The sequence below is a fragment of the Callospermophilus lateralis genome, chromosome 4 (genome assembly GCF_048772815.1).
Source record: "Callospermophilus lateralis isolate mCalLat2 chromosome 4, mCalLat2.hap1, whole genome shotgun sequence".
Lineage (NCBI taxonomy): Eukaryota > Metazoa > Chordata > Mammalia > Rodentia > Sciuridae > Callospermophilus > Callospermophilus lateralis.
The window spans coordinates 34,201,495-34,223,889 of NC_135308.1; the positions used below are offsets into that span (position 1 = coordinate 34,201,495).

The 22,395-nt window shown below is 38.6% G+C and overlaps 1 protein-coding gene across 2 annotated transcripts in view; it reads left to right on the forward strand.

Annotated features, from left to right (window-relative positions):
* Positions 1–486: 486 nt before the first annotated feature.
* The window catches only part of Stox2 (storkhead box 2), a 223,683-nt gene continuing 201,774 nt past the window's right edge, over positions 487–22,395 (forward strand). For both annotated transcript variants that reach the window (XM_076853691.1, XM_076853692.1), the window contains exons 1-2: positions 487–564; positions 755–1,188. In XM_076853691.1, coding sequence (XP_076709806.1) covers positions 825–1,188 — 364 coding nt within the window. In that variant the 5' untranslated portion in view covers positions 487–564; positions 755–824. The remainder of the gene's footprint in view (positions 565–754; positions 1,189–22,395) is intronic.

Below are 22,395 nucleotides of genomic sequence, written 5' to 3' on the forward strand. Positions count from 1 at the left end.
TTCTATGACCTCTTAATGAACTGTAAGCTGCGTCGCTAAGACTAGGAATCACTGGGTTTCTTTTAGGGTAGACCCACAGTACCTGCTAAAGATACGACAGTAGAGTTCCACAAGAGTTTGAGAGGGGGTACTGATGACAATTTTTCGTGGTTGACTAAGTTTTTTAAAAAAGCCACTTTCAAGGGTACATTAACTAGTCAGCGGGAGGTGGGAGGTGGGGGCGGGGGTGGAGCTTGGGGAGGAGCGACACTCGAAGCTCCGGAATCGGTGCCTTCCTAGTGTCGCCGAGTCCCTCCCCCAGCCTCCCGGTACGCTTACGGCCCCCCGACCTAAACGCACCTCTCTGGCCACCCCAGCCACTTAGATCACCTTAGACACCGGACTCCTCGGAATTCCTCGGGCCGAGTCCAACCAAGGGGATTCCCGGGCTCTGTGCAAACTGCCCGCCCCCTGGGCACCCTCCTCCCGGTCTCCGCCCCCCTCCGGGGCCGCCGGGTGCCGTGGGAGGCGAGGGTGCAGCCGCAGGAAGATGAGCGGTGCCGGGAGGGTGGCCCGGAGCGGCAGGTAACGTGCGCGGGACCTCGGGCGGGGACGGGCTCCGCACCCCTTCCCTTTCCTGCGCAGCGACGTGCTGCGACCGCCGGCGGGCTGGGACTCGGCCCTGGTCGGCGTGCACAGCAGCCTGGCCGCGGGGGGAGGTCAGCTGGACTGGTTTGGGGGCGGGGGACACTGACGCTCCCCACTTGCTGTGCAGCTACGTCCGAGCGGCTGTTCTCTGGACGGGCGAGAGACGGCGGCCGCGGTGAGCGGGGGCCGTGCGGCGGATGCCTCCGAAGATGGAGAAGTTTCTGCAGATCGCGCCTCACTCTCTAGCCATCGTCCTGGGCCCGGCCGAGGGGCCGGCTGGAGAGGGGCCCCGGGCAGCGCAGCCCGAGCCCCCGGTCCAGCCCCGGCAGCTGGCCCGACATCACATCGGCTACGAGATCTTCGCCGATTTCAAGGCCGAGAACATGCAGCACTTCTGGAACAAGAAGGTCACGGCGGCGGTGGCCGAGACCTTCTTCCTGGGCTGGATCGACGAGCAGGTCCTGCTGATCCAGGGAAAGGAGGAGCATCTGGAAGCGCTGCGAGAGGGTTGGACCCGCCGGGCGCTGCGGCCACCCTCGGGCTTCCACATCCGCTGCCTGGGTGAGTGAGGCCGCCGCGCGCCCCGTCCGCTCGGGGCCATTTCGTCCGCGGGACCCCCAGGCTGCCCTGAGTCGGTCCGCTGCCGGCACCGCGGAGGTGACGAGTGCCCTGGCATCTCTGGATGCCTGCGCCTCGGCCGAGGACCGAGGGGACCGTCGGCCCTTTGGAAGCTCGGGATTGGGGACCTTCCTGGCACCTAAAATAGGGAGCTGTGCCTTTCCCCCACGCCTCCCGGTCCAGCCCACGGAGCCTCCCTGGCGGTGCGGGCGGCGCACCCCGGCGGGGCGGTGCCTGGGGCGGCCAGGTAGGCGGCGCGGTGGCGCGCGAGAGCTCAGCGGCAGCCGGCTCCCGGCTCAGTGAGTCTTACCGACTGCGCAGCGCGGGCCGCGGAGGTGCGTGCGGAGCTGAAGAAGGTGAAGAGGGCAGATTCAGGTAGCGTCAGGTAGCTGCGAGGCTCTTACTCCGAAGCGACTGCTGGCAGTTCAGGTGCGCCACCGCCCCCCGGGCGTCCTTTCCCAGGGTGGCGACCTCGGGGGACGCGTCAGGTAGCTCAGGTGTTGGCTGAATTTTTACGCACCTGCATTTCAGACAAAACGGTAGATTTCGTTTTCAATGTCTTGCCTCCAGTACTTTATCCATGTCGTTTTTGTGTGATTGAAGGAAGAAAGGGGCAACAAAGGACGGTGAAAAGTCCGATCTCTTTTGTTGACTAAAGAAAAAAAGAAAAATGTTAAGAGGGGAAAGGAGTCCGAGAGGTGATTTTCGCTGCCGTACTTCCAATGTTGCCTTGACTTGCTGTTTTTTATTGCACTACTTAACATTTTTTCTTAATCCGGTTTGCATAGCTTTTAGAATTTGCTTTTTAGTTTTGTACCTTGGGCCCGGTGGCTAAAAAAAAAAAAAAAAAAAAAAAGTATAGTAAATAATAATGCTTTATGAAACGATTTCAAGGAAGAAAGCATTCTTTACAGATTCTTTACAGTTCAGGGGTTTAAAAATTCCTTCGTGACATTTTGGGAAGAGGTCAAAAGTTCAAACTCTAAAAGCAAAGTCGCCTTTTTCGTTACCCACGGTTGCTATGATGCCTTCCTCTGAAGGATTAGCTTTTACCTGCTAATGTGTCTTATATGCGCATGACAAATTTATAGCATTTTCAATTTTGTTGTGTTTTGTCTATTTTTGTATAGCCGAGATTTTTACAAAGCTGTCCTTGAATAGACAAAAAGCAGCTTGCATCTTGTTGGTTTTGTAACCTGTGCTGCATTTCAAAAGATGCTTTAATTCTCCTCCACCACCACCTCCTCCTTTTTTTCTTTTTCTTTTCTTTTTTAGTTTAGCAGAACCCTCAGCTGCCTTCATGTAATTAAGCTGCTTAGTAAAGGTGCTGAGGTTAATACTTCTGAGACTTGATGTGCTCTTATACTTGTAGGACTTTAACACTTTAGGAAGAATATATATATATATATATATATATATATATATATATATATATATTCATATTTCTTCACTGTATAGATTTTCCTACAGCATTTTAATAGTTTGAGACTTGTCTTCATACTTTTTTTTTTTGCTTTTTATATTGAAAATGTTCAAATATTATATACAAAAGTAGTATAATATAAAAACAGTATATTGAAACCTTCAAGAACCCATTATCCAACTTCCAAATGTATCAGTGGCCTTTCCAATCTTATTTCATCCACCCTCACACCACCATTCTGAAATCTCAAATATGCAATTATGATAACATAATTGCATTTGTAAAATATTCTAGCGTGTTCATTTTTTTCCATTTCAGCAGAATTTATAAGCCTATAGGGATTCATTGATCTATCATATTAACCAAAGAGAAATATTCTGGCAGTTTTTAAAGGTTCCAAATTGCTGTAGTTGACTGTTACCTTGATCTGATCTGGGTAGGTTGAGGGAGCTATCTCAAGCTAACTGTCCTCTGATGGGGCTTGCTATGGCTATTGTAGTATTGACTCAATCCTTAACTTAGTTTCATCCTAGGAAGCAAAGGGACTTCCTTTTAAAAGGGAGGCATCAGATGAAAGAGCAGGGGTGATACCTGCTGATATCTAAGTGAGAACTTTCTTTTGAAGTGCCTTGAGGGATCAACATCTCTAATGGAATTCCAGTTTTGCTTCAGTAATGATGGTACAATGCTGAATTGTTTGAAAGATTTTATCTGCTATAAAAATTCTCTAATGGAACGTTAGTGTCTGTTGCTGGCTTCCTCATTTTTCCTTTTGCCAGATCTTTTATTGGGCTTTGTAATGTCAATGTCTGAGAGCCACTGATGACTGAGTTGCAGGCTTTTTTTTTTTTTTTTTTTCTGAGCCACAATACGAGTGGTGACAAGTTCAAATGCTCAAAAAGAAGAGGTTGAGGAGGCAAAATCACAGGGGAATGTCCAGCAGGAACCTGGCTAAAACTACTCTGAGTGACTGATATTAACATAGGAATGTCTTGGAATCTTTGAAATTTATATACAAAATTTCAAAGTATATAAAATTTATATACTTTAATATTAGTAATACATTTCTTGCAGCAGCCCTTTCAGTTGACCCTGTAGTCTGTATTACATATATTATCAGATAATTTTATGCTACTTGGTGATTTTAGGTAGTTATTTTGTGAATGTGAAATACCTATAGAACCAATGTATCTCATTGATGAGCACTGCAGAGGGCATTGCTGTTCCTACTGGTGGAACTTGAATAAAACTTATCAATCACCAGTAGTCCTTTGAAAAAACTGATAGCCAAATGCTGGTTCAAGTTTTATTACTCTTATGGTAGATAATGATTATTCATAAAATTGGTTGTTTTCTAGGTGTTCTCTTGAACCCCACTGTGGAGCGTTGTAATAAAACTCTTCTTAGATTGTCCCATTGAAGAACAGAAAGGAATGACTTTGCTCCTCTCTGAATTTTGCTTCTCCTGGGTTTGTGCTCTCACAAAACCTGCAGTAGAGAAGCTACTCAAGGAGAAGCAGAGAAACCATCTGCCTGGGCATCTTGTCTTGGCTGTTCTGTAGTACACTCGAGGCAGATCCACAAGTTTGTATTTTATTTTGTAACTTGAAAAATCTGTGTTGAAAAATGCAAGTATTTTGGTGCCTGTAATTCCAAAAGTCTGTGGTTCTAACCAACAGTAAAATTTGGGCAAAGGTTGGAAAACAAGGTAGTAATCACGGTTTAACAAAAAGCAGGGAATTAAGGAACTCAGAAGGGAAAGTAGTTTTGATTTTTTTTTTATATTCAGATCTAGTACTTGGAAATAACCTACAGTAATATTCATGTCCATTGTTAGAAATAACCTACTCTGGGCATATGGAACAAAAGATCAGACATTTGATTTCTAGGACTCCCTTGAAAGGGCTGCATATGTGTATACAAGATATTAGTAGCATTTAAAAATTGTTCTATATATTTTGAGTACATCATGTTAAATTAAATCCCATACATGTTTATTAACGACTTACTAGTATTTGTCCCTATCATTTTCTGAGACTGATAAGGCATGCAATTTGGGGGAGGGATTCTGACATGAAAAACTGAGTGTGTCAAGTGGTTTGAGGACTTTTGCTTTTTGAGGGAGCAAGGAGCAATTACTTTTGCCTAGTGAGCAGGCAGCGGAGGTTTCTCAGGGAGGAGATGGCGAAGGCCTTGTGCAGGTGGGGGCTGGAGATCATGCAGAGTGAAGAGTTCATTCCATGTTTGGGAACTGGGTGGGGTGCATAGGGGAGAGTGGTGTAGGACACCAGAAGAGTGGCAAGATATGAAGATTTAGAAGCCACTGGGGGCTTTTAAGCAGGAGGAGGGTGACAGTATTTGATCTGTGATATAATGAGATTTGAGGGGTAAGTGGGGGTGATGGATAGGACTGGGAGGGACTTAAAAACAAGAGCACCAGCTAAGAGTCTATTGAAGCAGTCATGGGAAGAAATGATAAGTGCTGTACCTGGTTCTTATGAGGACCTTAACCATAAACTCCATAAACTCACAGGCATTCGTGTGGATCCACATGCTCCTCTCCCTCCTAGGGGTCCTGGATTTTCTCCCCTGTCAGTCCCAATGGGTTCCCTCGACTTCACATCTCAGGGAACATGAGTGACTCATCTCTGTCGTCTTCAGTGGCTCTTTATACTTTCCTATTTGATCTTTAGATATTCAAATAATTAAGACCAAATATACACTTAAGACTTGAATATTCTTTTTAGACTGTGTATCAGAACTTTAGTTTATGTTATAAAATTGTTCAGAACATAGGGGCACCAGGATTTTATTCTATTTCAAATTTTTTTATTGTTTTTCTCAGAAAGTTGCTCTCCCTTTTTTTAAAAAAAAATATATGTATTTTTTAGTTGTAGTTGGACAATACCTTTATTTATTTATCTTTATGTGGTACTGAGGCTCAAACCCAGTGCCTCACTTTTGCTAGGCAAGTGCTCCACTACTGAGCTACAGTCCCAGCCCCAAGAGTTGTCCTCTTGAAATCAAATTTCAAGGCAGAATTGTTTAAAAAAAAAAAAAAACTGTATACTCCAAAAACATTGGTATACTCAATGAATTCTAGTTAAAATGTTTGTTTAGGTCAATTTAAAATTGAATACTATTTCTAGACTAATAGATTGAGCTACTCAACAATCGTTTTGAAGCTTTTTAAGTTATAAAGATTGATTCATTCAGCAACTGGAGCACCTGCCAATTTATAGAATTATAGGTAGGACATCATGGCGGAAGGGTGTGGTGGAGAAGTGCTGCTCATCTCATGGCAGCCATAGAAGTGGAGAATGAGGCAGGCATTTTTATTAGATATAAACTTACATTTTAGTGTGCATCAGATATTTTAAAATTGGAGAAACGTGATATGATAGAGAGTAATGACATAATAATAATAAATATAAATATAAAATAATATTGATTTATATATAAATGTAAAATAAATATTGATTCTTTAGGTATCATTATATTACCTATTTTGAAAATGGGACATTGAAGAACAGAAAGATAAGTGCTGTAGTTTAGATATGCTTTGTCTCCTCAGGAACTCGTGATGTAATTTGCCATTGTGGTGGTTTTATAAGGTGAGATCTTTTAAGAGGTTAGATTGTTAAGTGGAGAATCATGCCTTTCTCAAAGGACTGAATTAATTTTTGTAGTAATTACCTGGAGAGTGTGCTGTTATAAAATGCAGCTGCTTACAGTATATTGCACCCATTTACCCTTTCAGCTTTCCACCATGTTATGATACTCTTGGAAGACATTGTAGCTAAAGCTCTTGGACTTCCCAACCTCCAAAAGCATTGGACAAATAAAATTATTTTCTTTGTAAGTGTCACAGCCTCAGGTATTCTGTTATAGCAGTAGAAAATGTAGAAAATGGACTAAGACAATAAGTATTTCTCTAAGGACATTTAATTAGTAAATGATAGAGATAGACTCTGTACCCAGGCAGATACATTCAAGAGCAGTGTTTTGAATACTTACTCTGTGCAACCTTATTTGAGGGAACTTGAATGATGGAGCATGAATCAGCCAGCAATGATGGAGGAGCAGATGGAAGCCACCTTGATGTGTTGGAAGAACAGAAAAGAAAATCATAGGGCCTGGCCAAGGTTAGGTCTGGAGGGGACTTGTGGGCATTTATTCTGTGATGAGAAGATGTGAGCATCTTGGTTTGGGGGTCTATAGAAAATCCAGAAAAGATTGATGTGGGCTTCATTCTTAAAGAAGTTTACCTCTCATATTAAAATCTTAGGATTAAGTCTAAACAGTGAACAATGATGTGTTTAAAGTTGTATTAACTTCTAGGTAGTCATATTTTTTTTAATGAATTATCTCAGTCTGGCTCACAGATATTTTAAGCAAAGATGTGTCAATGTCCTTATACTAAAGCATTTGGAATGAACTTGTGAGATCTAGGCCTTGCCTAACCATAACTGAGAGGTTTTGCAAAGATTTATAAATTTCATTACAAATAGCTTACTTATGATCTGGAGCACATGTTTACTTCTTTGCAAGCTGCCTTGGAATTTGGAAAAGAAATGGCATTGAAAGGTAAACTTGCCAGTTGTTACTAAATTCTTTAAAAGAGTGCATAAAACAGAAAGGGTGTCTATCTGTGCATATTATGCAAGAGTGAAAGGTGCATCTGTTCAGGAGATGATCATATATCTTGAAGCAAAAGATAAAAAAGAAAACAAAAGGTCAGGGAAGTTTGTTATATATAAACTTTTTGCTTCTAGTAATTTTAAACATTTTCATTCTACTTATAATATCTCACATAGGGATGATTTAAACAACTTAAAAACAGAAGTTTCAGCCCAGCATGGTGGCACATGTCAGTTTTGCCATACTGGGGAGGCTGAGGCAGGAGTGTGCTTGAGCCCAAGAGTGTGGGGCCAGCCTGAGCAACACAATAAGTCTCCATTTCTAAAAGCTAAAACAAAAACAGAATTTTCAATGTATGCAGTGGTGTTAGCATAGTTACTGGAAGTTTGGAGACTGTACTTTTATCATACTTGATTTATATTTGTGAATCAAATTTTAAGCCTTATAATATAGGTATAGATATGATATAATTGCAGACACTTGTTAATATGGGAAACTAATTATCTGGTTAATAATTTATCTCACTTAAGATTAAATAGGAATATTGATAAGGAGTTAGTTGTAAATCTAATCTATTGATATATAATACTGTAATAATAAATATATCTTTAAGAAGGTCTTATGCCAAGAGCTTTTGATAAACTTGATGTATTAGTCAGTTTTGCATCACTGTGACCAAAATATCTGGCAAGAAAACTTAGAGGAAGGAGAGTTTATTTTGATTTACCGTTCCAGAGGTTCAATCCAAGATGAGTCCATTCCACTGCTCTGGGCCCAAAGTGAGGCAGGACATCATGGCGGAAGAGAGTGGTGGAGAAGTGCTGCTCATCTCATGGCAGCCAGGAAGCAGAGAGAGGGAAGAGGGAAGCGGCCACAAGGAAGGGACATTTCCTTCCTGGGAATGTCCCCAGTGACCCACCTCCTCTAGCCACACCCCACCTGCCTACAGTTACTACTCAGTCCATTTTGACTAGGACAGAATCGTTTCACCTCTGAATATTCCTGCATTAACACAGGAACTCTGGGGGGAAATCTCATATCCCAACTATAATATTTGGGTCATACTGTTATTAGAGGATTTATTTTTTATAGCTTTTTGTATCTTGATGTTAGCTGATCTCAACACTGTCAGAAGTGGATACTGTTAAGAGCCAGAACTAGAGTTATCTCTTTGAAGAATTTGATAAAAGACTTAGTTAAAGTGGTAAAGAAGACTCATTCAATCCTTTGGGTTGACCATGAGGATATAACCTCCTAGGGGGTGAGAAAGTCCACATAAGCAGACTCCAGGTCTTCAGATGTTCTTATGATATTAATAATGTGAATGAATACCTCTGTGTTGGAGAATCTACTCTTTTTTTTTTTTTTTTTTTTGCACCCAGGGGGTACTTAGCCACTAAACCACATCCTCAGCCCTTTTTATTTTGAGATGGGGTATCCAAATTTCTCTAGTTGCTGAAGGCCTTGTTAAATTTCTGAGACTGGCTTTGAACTTGCAATCTTCTTGCCTCAGCCTCCTCAGCCACTGGGATTACAGGTGTGCATCACTGTGTCCGGTGAGAATTTACTCTTAAGACCTAAACAAATACAATAAAATCTATTTTCTCAATTTAGCGTGAAAGCCCTAGAATATAATTTTCTTAAATGCTTGTCTCTGTAGTCAGGATGTCAACTGATCCTTTGCAGAGCGCACCGTATCTTGTAGATTATTTCCAGGATATGCCAGTGACTAGTATAAGTTCAAAATAACCTTCTTCTCATGGGTCTAGTGTCTTTGGAACCCCCTAAAGGTTTACCAGTGTCTTTAAGAGGGAGCATCCAGTCTAGTGGGATTCCATCTTCTTACCACCTGAGATTGCTGCAGTCTTCTGTCTTTGTGGTGAACCCAAGGATGCTGAGAGATGCTGGATCAAAGGATAAGTACTGAATCCAACAGACTTCTCTTTTGGTTCTTCCTCAGGAACTTTGGCTCTCACAGTGTTTTTGATCCCTCTCTTCACCTCTTATTCAGTGCTGGTTCAGACAGCTTCCCCGATCCTTCCTGCAGGTCCCCCTACACAGGGTTTGGACGATTTTTCCTTTGAAGCTTTTGCAACAAAATGTTAGGATTACATTTCTGTCTTTCTACTTCCAAGTGAAGTTTTATGCACCCCCACCAAACTTTGATTTTATTTTATTATTAACAAAGGGCCTTTTTAATGTGTCCATTTCCAGGACAGTGAGACCCAGAACATGTTCCTCCAGGGAAAGTCATTTTCAGAGATTCCAGGCTTTCCCTACTGCTACCACATCAACCACTCATACATGCCTTCTAGGTCCAAGATGGCCTGACACCTTCATGCTGAAAAAGAGGGGAGAACTTCGAGAGTTGTGGAGGGGACACAAGCACTGATACCATTTTCAGAACAAAATTTTATTTGTGTACAGAAACCCCCAAATCTTGAACTGTTACCCCTTTAAGAGGCTTTCTCCTTTTGGGAAGGACCTGCAGATTTTCTAATCTAGACAAAGCCGCCAGTCTGCCTGCTCTAGCTGTCAGTGTTTGCTGCCATTCCACTCCTGCCACCAATTCTTCTTTTCTTCCTTCTTGGTAATTTGGCTTTGACACCTTCGTGAAGGTGGCACCTGTTTTCAGCTTGATTTCTTACACTTCCCACTTGCTTGATAGCCTTTGGAGGGGGCATTGAACTGGAAGAGACTGAGCTTGGGGATGGAGGGATAGACAGGTGAGGTCCCCTATGATGCTTTTGAAGATACACAGAGTGTGTCATGGGGAAAGGTGGGAGTGTGGGGAAAGAGCACATGTCCAGGTGGGGGAGCTGAACAATGTAATGGAAGGGAAGAGAGAAGAGAGCAGGATCTCCTGTCAGAGTTGGAACTGTGTGGTTTAGATGAGGTTGCTGGATGACTTTAGGTTGGAAAGAATCTTGCCATGAGTTGGATCCTTTCGTTGGAAATTCTATCTACTGGGGTTTGGGGGCTGAACCCTCTGCATTCTCTTAGCTGATCTTGCCAAGGCAGGAGGAGGATTAAGAAATCTAACATGGTCATCTCTTGATATCCTGGTGAGACTGGTTCCAGAATCCTTCTTGGATACCAAAAGCCTCAGATGATCAAGTCCCTGAGAATGGTGTAGCTTTTGCATATAACCTACGTGCACTCTCCAGTATACTTTAAATAATCTCTAGATGACCTATATACCTTTATACCTAATAAGATTTAAATGCTGTGTAAATAGTAGTTATACTGTATTATTTAGGGAAAAATGACAAGAACAAAGTCTGTGCATGTTTATCAGAGATGCAGTTTATTTTCCTGGATATTGTAATTTGTGGTTGGTTGATTCTGCAGATGCTGAAGCTGCAAATATGACAAATATAAGAAATATTTATTCTGGACCATTCACCTTGGATTTTTTTCCCCCAAAATCTATGTTGTCTGGCCAATAAACTAGACAGTTCTGGACCCCTGTAGGAGTGTGAGGATGACTGAGATCCACCATCCTTTTTGAAAGACATCCCCTTTGTTCCTCTCATCCGTTGCACCTGCATTGTCCTGGACAATTGCCCACATTCATCAGGGTTCTCTGGTCTTTCTCCTTTGGAGATAATGACCTGTTACCCTCTAGGTTCTGATAACTCATCATTTCTCCCCTTGTTCCTTCCGTTTTGTTCCTGATAAGCTTGGAAAGCCTTGGAAAGACTACTGACTTTGGAGTTAATACAGAACCATTGAAAACATGAGTAATTCCTTTTTTCTTATTATGGGAGACTTTGTGACTGGCATGATTTATCTAGGTTGATCACTTTCCTTTCATCAAAGCCTGGTTATTAATTTGTTAAAAAAAAAGAAGCTTGTTCAAGGAAAGTGTTTAATGATTAGTAGACCATGAAGCGCTAATGTAGAAAAACAAAAGCAGTGGTTCAGAAACCACCTTTGCATTCAGATAATGTTGGTTATTCTAGTGTCTTTTTTTAAAAAAATTTGCCTTTATCGTCAATATTTCATTTTATATTGAAAAAGAACATTCTAGAAGACAGTCTGCATACATATACTTCTTCTTTTCATTAATACTTGCTATTCTTCAGAGTTGGGAGGGATGGAGTAACAGGAGAAGAGGAAGAATTAACAATTATTAATGTTTATTGTGGATCAGGGATTATTCTACCACTTTATATACATCCTTACTTAATCCCTAGAGAAGTAGTGCTAATATTGTGTCCATAGAATATTGTGTCCACAATATTAGTAGTGCTAATATTGTGTTCATAGAAGAGGGGCTGAGATTCAGGGAGTAGCCCTGAATGAACAAGTAAATTCAAATTTCACCCCGGTAATCTGACTCCAGAGTTTCTGCTGTTAACCCTTTTGAGACTGCAAGCCATTTCTGCTGGCAGACTTTGACTTTGTTCACTAGCATTATATATATATATATATATATTCAATGCATATATATATATATATTCAATGCATATGCATATATATATATATATATATATATATATATATATATATATAAAGATATGGTACTGTAATTTCTTCTGAAAGTTAAAAATTAAAGACATGATTTATGAAACTTGATTAAAACATGCAAATATCTGAGCAAATAAATTAAGCAGAGTACTAAAGATAATGCTGGTCTCCATATTTTAAGTCAGACAAGTGGTGGTATTGCTTGGAGCATCTGTAGAAAGTGACACAAACTTTGGGGGTGACTTGCAAGCCCAGTTCTTGATAGAAAGAGTTTTAAAATGCACCATCAGCAGGTGACTGCAGGATAATGGCAATGCCAGATGGGTGTTCAAAGTGTTGCCAAACTGGAGCCTTAGGAAGTAACGATAAGAAATATTTTGCAACCAACTGAGAAGTGCTTTATTTTAGAAAATAAGACACTGTGAAGGATATTGAGTAAATTGTTTTAATGATAAAAAATGGGAAATGGTGCTGGAAGGAAATTTAATCACGTCATTCTCCATTGTTCTTAGTTTTCTTTTCTGAGGATCCGGAATTAAATGGCATTTAGGTCTTCAGAGTCTATGAGTAAGCAAATTATCAACATTATTTTGCTTAATCTAATTTTAAGGCATTGCTTCTCCTAGTTAAGTCTGTTTGTTTTCTACATAAAAGTTTACACTGAAAGTATTAGATGTAAAAATATTATCTTGAAGTTTCCTAAATTAGAAAAAATTAATTATGTATGGTAAAGTGTATTTCAGTTCTTTTCAATTCTACTCTTGGTTATGATGCTAGATAATTTTTTCCCCAAAATTAACAGCATAATATATAGGTTCTGTGAAAAAATATGTCAGGCTGCATGATTTATACAGTACATATGTATAGTATAAATGTAAAATGTAAAGTCTTCAAAGTTATGAAAATGCTTTTGAGTACAGCTTTGATCTAGTCCATAAGCTTGATTTATAGTTTTATCATTGTTTTCATTTAGATAGCCTATCATTAGTATTTTGATTTCCTCTTTAACCTGGACACTATCCTAGACTACTTTCTTTCTCCCTTTCCCCTCTAGAAATTGTGAGTTCTCAAACAAACAAACAAACAAAACAAAACAAACAAAAAACAACCTGTTGTTATTGGTCTCTCATATTTTATAGTAGCCAGTGTTGACTCTATTTCATAACCATGAGGTAAAGACAAAAATTAAGTGGGGGGAGTGTAAAACTTGAACTGCTATTAGAGAAGTTTTAAAATATCAATACATTTATAGTCATTCTTCTATATACTGAGGAGATTGGTGGCAGGGTTCCTGTGGAAAATAAAATCTGCTTTTGCTCAAGTCCTTTATATCACATGGCATAATACTGCATATAAGCTCCACACATTCTCCCCTAGACTTTAAGGCATCTCTAGATTACTTACAATTCCTAATACAGTGTAAATGCTGTATAAGTAGTTGCTATACTGTATTGTAGGGAATAAGGACAGGACACATATTCAGTAAGGACACAGGTTTTTTTTTTTTTCTGTGAATATTTTCAATCTGTTTTTGGTTAAATCTGTAGATGAAAAACCCATGGATTTGGAGAGCCTACTGTATGTGTTTTTTCCAAGTTTATTGATATTATATTATTGCCTAAGAGAGATCAAGTTTTTATATTCCACAGAAACTTGAAAAAAAGGAGTTTTTCCACAGGATATGTCTGTTTAATATTGTTATTAAATATATATATATATATATATATATATATATATATATATATATATATATATAACTTATTTTATTGCTCAACTTTGTTGTGTTTATTTTTTATTTTTTTATTTTTTGGGGGTTGGATGTTGTAGTAAGTTAATACCTTATCACTCTCAGGTTTGTTGTTGTAAGTATACAAAAGTCATCTCCTGAAAGTTTTTAAATTATATTACCAATAATTTTGCCTCTATGTGTTTGGATATTTTGACATCCTACGCATCTTGATTATTGACTTTGCCTATATATATATATTTTTTTTTTCATATATTTTTTATTTGTCCAATTTTGTATAAGTTGTATATTTATACAAATTTGACATTCTAGAAAATTAGACAGAAAAGCAGGCTTTTCAATGTAACTCTTAGATGTTTTCCTTTGGTGTATTTACTTTGCATTCGTTATTTTTTGATGAAATATTTTAACTGTTAGCTTTTTTCCTCTGAAAATACCTTAGTACCAAACTGATTATGAACAACTTTATACACCTTTCATTCTCCAAAAGTTACAAGGTTCTCCATGTGAGACAGTAAAATATCAGCTTTTTGTAAATCATGTGTATTGAATTGATTGGGATAATGAAGTTCAAGACTCAAATGGACACTGTCATCTTTTTTTTGTTGTTTGTTTCTTTGTTACTGGGAATTGAATGGGAACATTTTACCACTCAGCTACATCCCCAGCCCTTTTTATTTTTTATTCTGAGACAGGGTCTCTCTGAGTTGCTGAGGCTGGCTTGAACTGGCAATTGTCCTGCCTCAGCCTCCCAAGTAGCTGGGATTACAAATGTGCGTCACGCTGTGCCTGGAGTGATTACTGCCGTTTTTACCAGTGAAAAATTAAGTGTCATCTTTGGTGTTTTCCTTTTTAAAATAAATTTATTTAATACATTTTGCATTTTAATTGTACAAAATAATGGGTTTCATTGTGGCTGGTGATTTCCTTTTGACCTCATAACTGCAGCCCTGGTGTGTAAACCAGTTTATTCTGTAGATAAGTGAACTCTGTATTCTCTACCACTGACTGATCCTAAGGAAGTGACTAGGGAAGAGATAATTGTAGTTGCTACTTGTAGTTGTACAGAAGGAGGCAGCATGGGTGTGAGCTGGTAAAACGTTTACTTCCTGGCCTGAAAATACCCTATGGTTGTCAAGTACCTGATGTTAAGGAAAGAATTATTTAAGCCAGGCATAGTGACACACACTTGTAATCATAGTGACTTGGGAGACTGACAGGAGAATCTCAAGTTCAAGGCTAGCCTGGTCAACTTAGTGAGACTCTGTCGTAAAATAAAAAAATAAAAAGGGCTGGGGTTGTGGCTCAGTGATAGAGTATCCCTAGATTTGATCCCTAGTACCACAAAGGAAACCTTTATTCAGGACCATTGTAGTAGATACAGGGACCACTTCAATGGGATTTTGCAGTAGGGAAGAGACTGGGCTCAACCAAAGATACAGCATGGGCAAGTGGCAATTTATAGCCAAGGAGCAGAGAGGAGTCAGTGGTTGGAAAATGATTTAAAAATAAGAGATAAGACGAACCAACCTGGGCAAACCAACCTAACAAGATTCTTGCTGTACACAGGACCAGGCGGTCAGACATCCCCTGTGGAAAGATGGAGGACAAGGAAGGTAATCAGACATTGAGAGTCATCAGGTATCAAGAATGGGGTTTATTGCTAAGCTGACTTAGCAGGGAACTTTGTTGAAACTGTATTTTACAAATGCACAGATGAACCTAGGAGAAGGTTCAGGAACCAGACTAAAAGTTTGGTCAGGCAAATGCTCTTTGTGACTGAACAGGACTCAGAGGACAGGGTGGGATTTTGGAGAGTACAAGGGCAGTGGCATCCGTTTTTCCTAAGGAGACTAACCCAGTGTTAGTTGAAATTCAAGTTGTTTTTTGTTAGTTTGCTAGTTTACACTGGGTAAACTGCATGTTGTATAAGTATTTTAGATCCAGGATTCAGAAGCAGAGAAGTGAGGATGTTGGCCCTGTTACTGAGTTAATGTGGCTCACAAAGCCAGCAGCGCCCTGAGGCAATTCTAGGGAATTTTGAAGGGCACAAGCAGATCGGGTGTCATGATCTTTCTTTGGGTGACAAGTTTCGTTCTTGTCACACTCTTCTCATTATAAATCTCCCATTTCCTTTGGGTTTGAAACTGTCACAAATCAAGAAGTAAATAAAGATAGGAACAAAAATAGAGGTTTCTCATACAGGAAAGTCTTTCATTTGAAGAGGTCCATGGAGACCAAAATCACATGGAAATTGATGGTGTTACCTCAGCTGTAGGTGATTAATACGAAAATGCTTCCTGTAAAGAGAAAAAAGGTTAATCAATAAATTTCTTTGCTCTCCTTTCTGTCCTCTTCAAAATGAACACTTATGTATTTCATTGAGACTGTAGAACAATGAATACTCAGAAAACTCCAAGATTTCCTGTTGTCTTAAAATAATGTGAGTTTTTTTTTTTTTAAATCAAGTATGTGCCTATTTCTTATAAAGGGGCCAAAAGAAAGAAAGCCTGGATTCCTTGAAGTCCCACTCTATGTAACTAAATGTGTAGTGAAAATGTATAAAGATCAGATTTAGCCAACCAATTTACATGAATAAATTTTAACATGAATTTATATGTATTCAAACTGGTGATTAGTAGATTAAGTCACATTGTGCACAATAACTTTGTGCACAAACTAAATGGTTTCAGACTGTTTTTTTAAAAACTGCTGAATAAGTATTACATTTAAAGTGATTTTTTTCTTTCCTGTTTCTATTAAAATTTCTAAAAATTTATTAGAAGATATGCTGATAGACTATTAATTGAAATGATTTCTAAAGAACAGTTTTATATGAATTGATGAGTTCATATAATTTCCATGGTATTTGTAAGATTGGCTCCTTTGTTAGAATGTCAGTCATTCTGCCAATCTGAGGATCAGGAGTATGATCTATTAAAAAAAATGCTTCTGTTTTTGAGAAGGAGGACTTGGATATGTGAAGTTGTTCAGAGAGAGAATGTAATTGTTTTTCTCTAAACCCTGACCCTCTGTACTCAAAAATTCTGATGACGGAAATGTGAACTCTAGTGAATGAAGGTAGTTCTTTGTAAATTGGGAACATATTTAATTTTCCAAGTAGTAGGTCATTGTGCTGATTTTGTCCTCATGCCAAAAAGATTATCCAGGCATTTCAATTAAGATACTGCCTTCTCAAGTCGTAAAAGTCACAAATGGTTCCCTTTTATGTGATCAATTATTTTAAAACATAGTTGGCATTTATATTCTACTTGATTATATGAGCAGGTCACTTTGTGTCCTTTCCATTAGAATGTGATTTCTTTGAAGGTGGAAACTGCAAACTTCAGTTTATATTTTCTAGTCCAATTCTTTATGTGATGTGGATTTATAGAAATAGTATAAGTCTACTTAAATTATAGTTAATATTAACAAGCTGCTGCTGGTAATTTCTAAGCTTCTAGTTTAACACTGAAGGGAAAACGTGTTGGTAAGGGTGAATTTAGTCTGACATCTAATGCATTGCCAATGATAGTGTAAATTGAAAAAAAATTTTTTTGAAAGCATCTTGGCACTATGTGTTAAAAATAACATAGCTTTATGTCATAATTTGAACTCTAGAATTGTGTCTAAGATAGCAATCCAAAATATAGAAAACTGCATGTAGGAGGCTACTCATTAAACAATTTAATTAATTAATTAATTAATTTTTTGGTATCAGGGATTGAACCCGGGGTGCTTAACCACTAAGCCACATTCCCAGCCCCTTTTTAAATATTTTGTTTAGAGACAGGGTCTCACTGAGTTTCTAGGGCCTCCCTAAATTTCTGAGACTGGCTTTGAACTCGAGATCTTCCTGCCTCAGCCCCCCAAGCTGCTGAGATTACAGGAGCATCACCACGCCTGGCTACACAATTTCTAAGAAAGAAAAATTTCAAATAATCTAAATGAGATGAATGGAAAATAATTAGATAAATTACAATTCTATTTACTGGGTAGAAAACTATACAGGTATTAAAATGTCTGTGAAGGTCATGAAGCAACATGGAAAAATGTTTATGGTATCTAATGTTACTTAAAATGCATTTAATATTTCATAGTGGGTCTGGGGCTGTGGCTCAGTGGCAGAGTGCTTGCCTAGCATGGGTGAGGCATTAGGTTTGATTCTCAGTATCACATATAAATAAATTAAATAAAGGTCCATTAACAACTAAAAAATATTTTAAAAAATGTGTCATAGTATGCAAATCAGAATTAATTTTTAAACAAGATATTCAGGCATGATGGGAAAGGATAGCAATGTTACTGGGTCCTATGCCGAGTGCATTTCTCACTTAGTTTTTTTTTTTTAATATTTTTTTCGTTGTCAGTGGACTTTATTTATTTAAATGAAGAATTGAACCCAGTGCATCACACGTGCTAGGCAAGCGCTCTACCACTGAGCTACAACCTCGGCCATCATTTAGTTTTTATAAATGGCTCTCGGTGTGCCCACTTTGTGGATGAAAAAGCTGAGCTTAGAGAGCTTGGGTAACCTTGCTTGATGGGATTTCCGTGGTATTTGTAACATCGGCTTCTTTGTTAGAATGTCAATCTTTCGTAGTCACTCTGAGGGTCAGGTCTGTTTTTGAGATAAGAAAGTCTGTGCTTGAAACAGGGTATTCACAAATGTTCTCTGCAAGGAAGCATCTTGCGAACTTTGAATGAATGAATGAATGAGTGAATGAATGAATCTTCTCTGGCCCACCTCCTGAATGAGAACCACCTGATAAGACACCCGGAAGCCCGTGTTCTTAACATATAAACATGGTTTTGTTGTCAGTCTGTGACCAGCATTTAAGTTCCTCTGCACATGTTGTCTGTTGTATATTAAAAGAAAATACACTAAATATTAATGTTGTGAATACTAATAGTGTTTGAATTTGAGTAATATGGCTAAGGGTGACTTTTTTTCTCTATTTTTCAGATTTTCTTTGGCAAGAGATGATGTTACTTTGAGCATAAGAATTTAACAAAGAGAAAATTGAATAAGAGATTTAATTTAAATAGTACCTCTTTTATTGGGGGGCATTATATTTACCTTCTTTCAACAGTGTGTTACGAGGGTGCATAAGAGAAGAATATAGAATTGTATCCCAAAGAGGCTTAATCTTGGCAAAATACTACAAAATACATCAGTCTAATGATGATTACAGTCATATATCAAATCTATTTGATTTATGGACAATGCTTTAGAAGTTAAGACTTGGACTATCAGTTTTTAATAAGTTAAATGGTATGTTAATTATATCTCAATTAAAAAAATAAAACAAATTGGATAATTATGAAGAGCAAGGTAGACTGGTCTGTTTAGCTCTTTGACATGAGAGAAGGGAAACTTTGATCATAGAACATTTTTTGTAAGGGGGAAAAGAGGTCTTTTTCTTGCAGTTTAGAGGAAAGGGTGTGAAATTAAATAATAACTACAGGACATAATGGACATTATTGTTAATGTCCATTAACAATGTCCATTGTTAATATCACATTTGACCATGTGATATTCAGTTTCAGGTCTCTATGTCACTGTAGGTTGCCATATTGGATCACCCTGAGGCAGGAATATATGTGAACCTTAAATGAAATAAAAAGGAAACCGAAAAGTTTCTACTTTTTTAAGAAGGCAGGGGAAGATGTCAAAATTGTACATGTTGTATGTGTGTATTCTAAAAATAAAATATTTAAAAGCATTTATATTGTATATATTAGAATACACAGGATCAAACATTTTGCTGACACAATTGGATGCCTAGAGTAGTTAGCATGAGCCTCCAGTGTCCAACATTAACATCTTCCTGACTCCAGGCCTGTCCAAACAATACTCAAAATTATTATTATTATTATTTACAGGAGCTAGCCTCTTGTGTTTAGTTTTAAAAGCTGAGCAATGATACTATTTAACCTTAATCATAAAAATCTTATTAAAAATGGTGGGTTTTTTTCCCCTGGGAAATTCAGTTTTCCTCCATATATCAGCCTGAATGGAACTTGAACTCATTACTAGAAATTTAAGAAAACTGTGAAAATTTTATATTAAATAATTCCTTAATTAAAAAGATTCGTAAGTCCTCTTTAAAGATATTCTCATGAAAACTGACATTTCACATCTGCCAAAATGACTTTGGAGAGGAAATGGAGAAGAAATTCCAGATGATAGAGCTGAATTTGGGCTGAATGAGAGTTTAATTTACTGTAAAATGACAGTTGAAACTATTGAAGTTCTGGTGAAGCCACAGATGGAATCATCACTTTTGCTGTTAGCTGTGATAAATTGAAACTGTGTTCAGTCCCTGGTCTGGGTGCAATATATACCTGAAATCATGCTATAAGAAAAGGACTGTTTTTTTTCTGAAGGCAAGAGACCACTTTTAAAGCTTTGAAATGATGTGAACATTCTTGTAAAAATAATGAACTGAATCAGTGGGGAAAAACAAAAATGAAACAAAACAACAAAAATAACAACAACAAAAAAAACCTTTCCAACTATTTTGGGGGCTGAATTGTGTCATAAACTTTGGGCTGGGCATGGAGGCTTATGCCTGTGATCTCCAGTAGTTCAGGAGGCTGAGGCAGGAAGATCTCAAGTTTAAAGTCAGCTTCAGCAACTTAGCAAGACCCTGTATCAAAATAAAAATATTTTTAAAAGGACTGAGGATGTAGCTCAGTCATTAAGCACCCCCTGGGTTCAATCCCTACTGCCAAAAAAAAAAAAAAAAGAAAGAAAATAAATAAACTTTGGCTCCTAAAACTGCCCAGTAATCTAGGAGTCCAAAATTCTGACTAAAAGGTAGTTTATTGTGTGTGAAAATGTGCACATGGCTAGATGATGTGACTTGGCTTTGTTGGTTACCGGGTCCATCCTTGGATGGGTTGTCAGAGGGAAACAGGGTTGCAAGATTCATGATCTAAAAGACATGCAAGCTCCATTTTAGGAACTCCAGAGAAAAGACCAACTTCTTTGCACTTTTGAAAAATTTTTCAATGGAGCATTGTATATTTGGTAGAAAGAGTTGAAATTCTGAATGCACAGAGATGGATATGTCATGGGATAAAGACCAACATTATAGTACCAACATTACAATTCATAAACTTTTAGATACATTTAAAAAAAATTAAAACCCACCAGTTTGATGACATTCCCAAGGCTGCCTGAAAGTGATTTTAAAGAAGTTAACATTTCACGGAGTTTGGGTGAATTTAGGCAACCTGCTCTTGACATTGGTAGAAAGTGGCATTTGTGAGCTTGTGAGGAGAGACCTTGATGTTATTGGAAAGAGAACTCCAAGAGAAATTTGGGCATCGGATGTCGATTCCTGCATCCGGTGTACTTTACAGATCACTGTGGTGAGCTCCTGATTTATATTAAACAAACATGCTTTTCCCACTATTTTTTTTTCTTTCATGTACATACATTTGTTAGGCTTTTTTCCAGCCTATTAAAAAAAGCAGCAGAACACTTGTACTTTTGGTGAGCACGTATACTCAGCATTTAAAAAATATGTGTATTTCAAGGTTACTGTAAATATATATATTTTTTTAATTTGATATTTTTCTATGACATGTGTAAGTTTGAAATTTCAGGTAAAATTAAAGGAGGAGTCCCCCGCTCCTTCCAAGTTTTGGTTTAAGTTGAGAAAGCTTGAAACATGTTGTCACGTAAATCACAAGTAGGGAAACAGTGGTTTTCCTGTGTTTGACTTGCTGTCTTTAGGGCTATGTTTTCTTTTTTTTCCATGCAAACTGCCCCTGGAAGAGAAGGTGGGAGGATGATGTTCTCAAATAAGAAGATGTTCTAGAAAATGGTTTTATAGTACAGTTGAGTTTAGAAGGCTTAGAGGATGTGAATTGTGGCAGAAGGATCCAAGTTAGAGTAAAATCACAATAGATACTAGTGGTTAAAATGACTATTATAATGTATCGGGTAGTAGTGCTTAAAAATAGTGTCCTCATTCTCTAATTTTGAAGTATGCTTTTGTTGTACAGTTTTTAAAAATCCAAAAAATTCCAGATTTTTAAACTTTCTGGACTGAAATCATGTTCTGTGTCTGCGAGGCTGATAACCTTCTTTCTTGCTCATGTGTCTCTCACCTTGATTTTTCCCAGCTTGTCCCTATCATTAGGATGCCACCTAGCAAGGCAATGGGTGGCCCTACCTTATCTCCACCCTCTCATCTGCCCTCTGAGGAAGGGCTTGGTGGGGTGCCGTGAGCAGCCTGCTTTTCTTCCCTCTCCTGTTGCCACTTCTCTTACTGATGTCTTTGTCAGGGATAAACCTGGTGGCCCGTCAGGATCTCTGGTTATGGACTTGGATTTCCATCCCTACTCTGCTCTTTACCAGTTGAGGGCTTGGGCACATTGTTATCCTGTTGGAAGATTAAATGAAATAAAATGAACTGCAAATGTAGCCATTTATTCATTATCTGTTTTTTTTTTTTTTTTTTTTAACAGAGCTGGGGACCAAATCTGGTGCTCTACCACTGAGCCACATCCCCAACCCCTAAAGCTTTGTATTTTGAACAAATAAAGCAAGATGCTTTGTTTTTTTGTCTCTTTCAGTGTGCCTGCTTATTTACACACAGTACTCTGTGATTATTTTACACTATGAGCTCATGTATTTTGCAAATGACTGGCATTTTCCTACTTGGTTTCAAAGTGCTGACCTAGTACCGTAAGCTGCTGGTTGACCTGGCTGGTTGACCTGGCTGGTTCCAGTCATGGGTTTTCAGACACTCAAGGTAACCCTGGAACCAGAAGATAAAACACTGAAGCTAAAAGTGTTTTCTGTGCACGGTTGTGTTGACTTCCTGGCCCTCCTTTCCTGATGCTAATC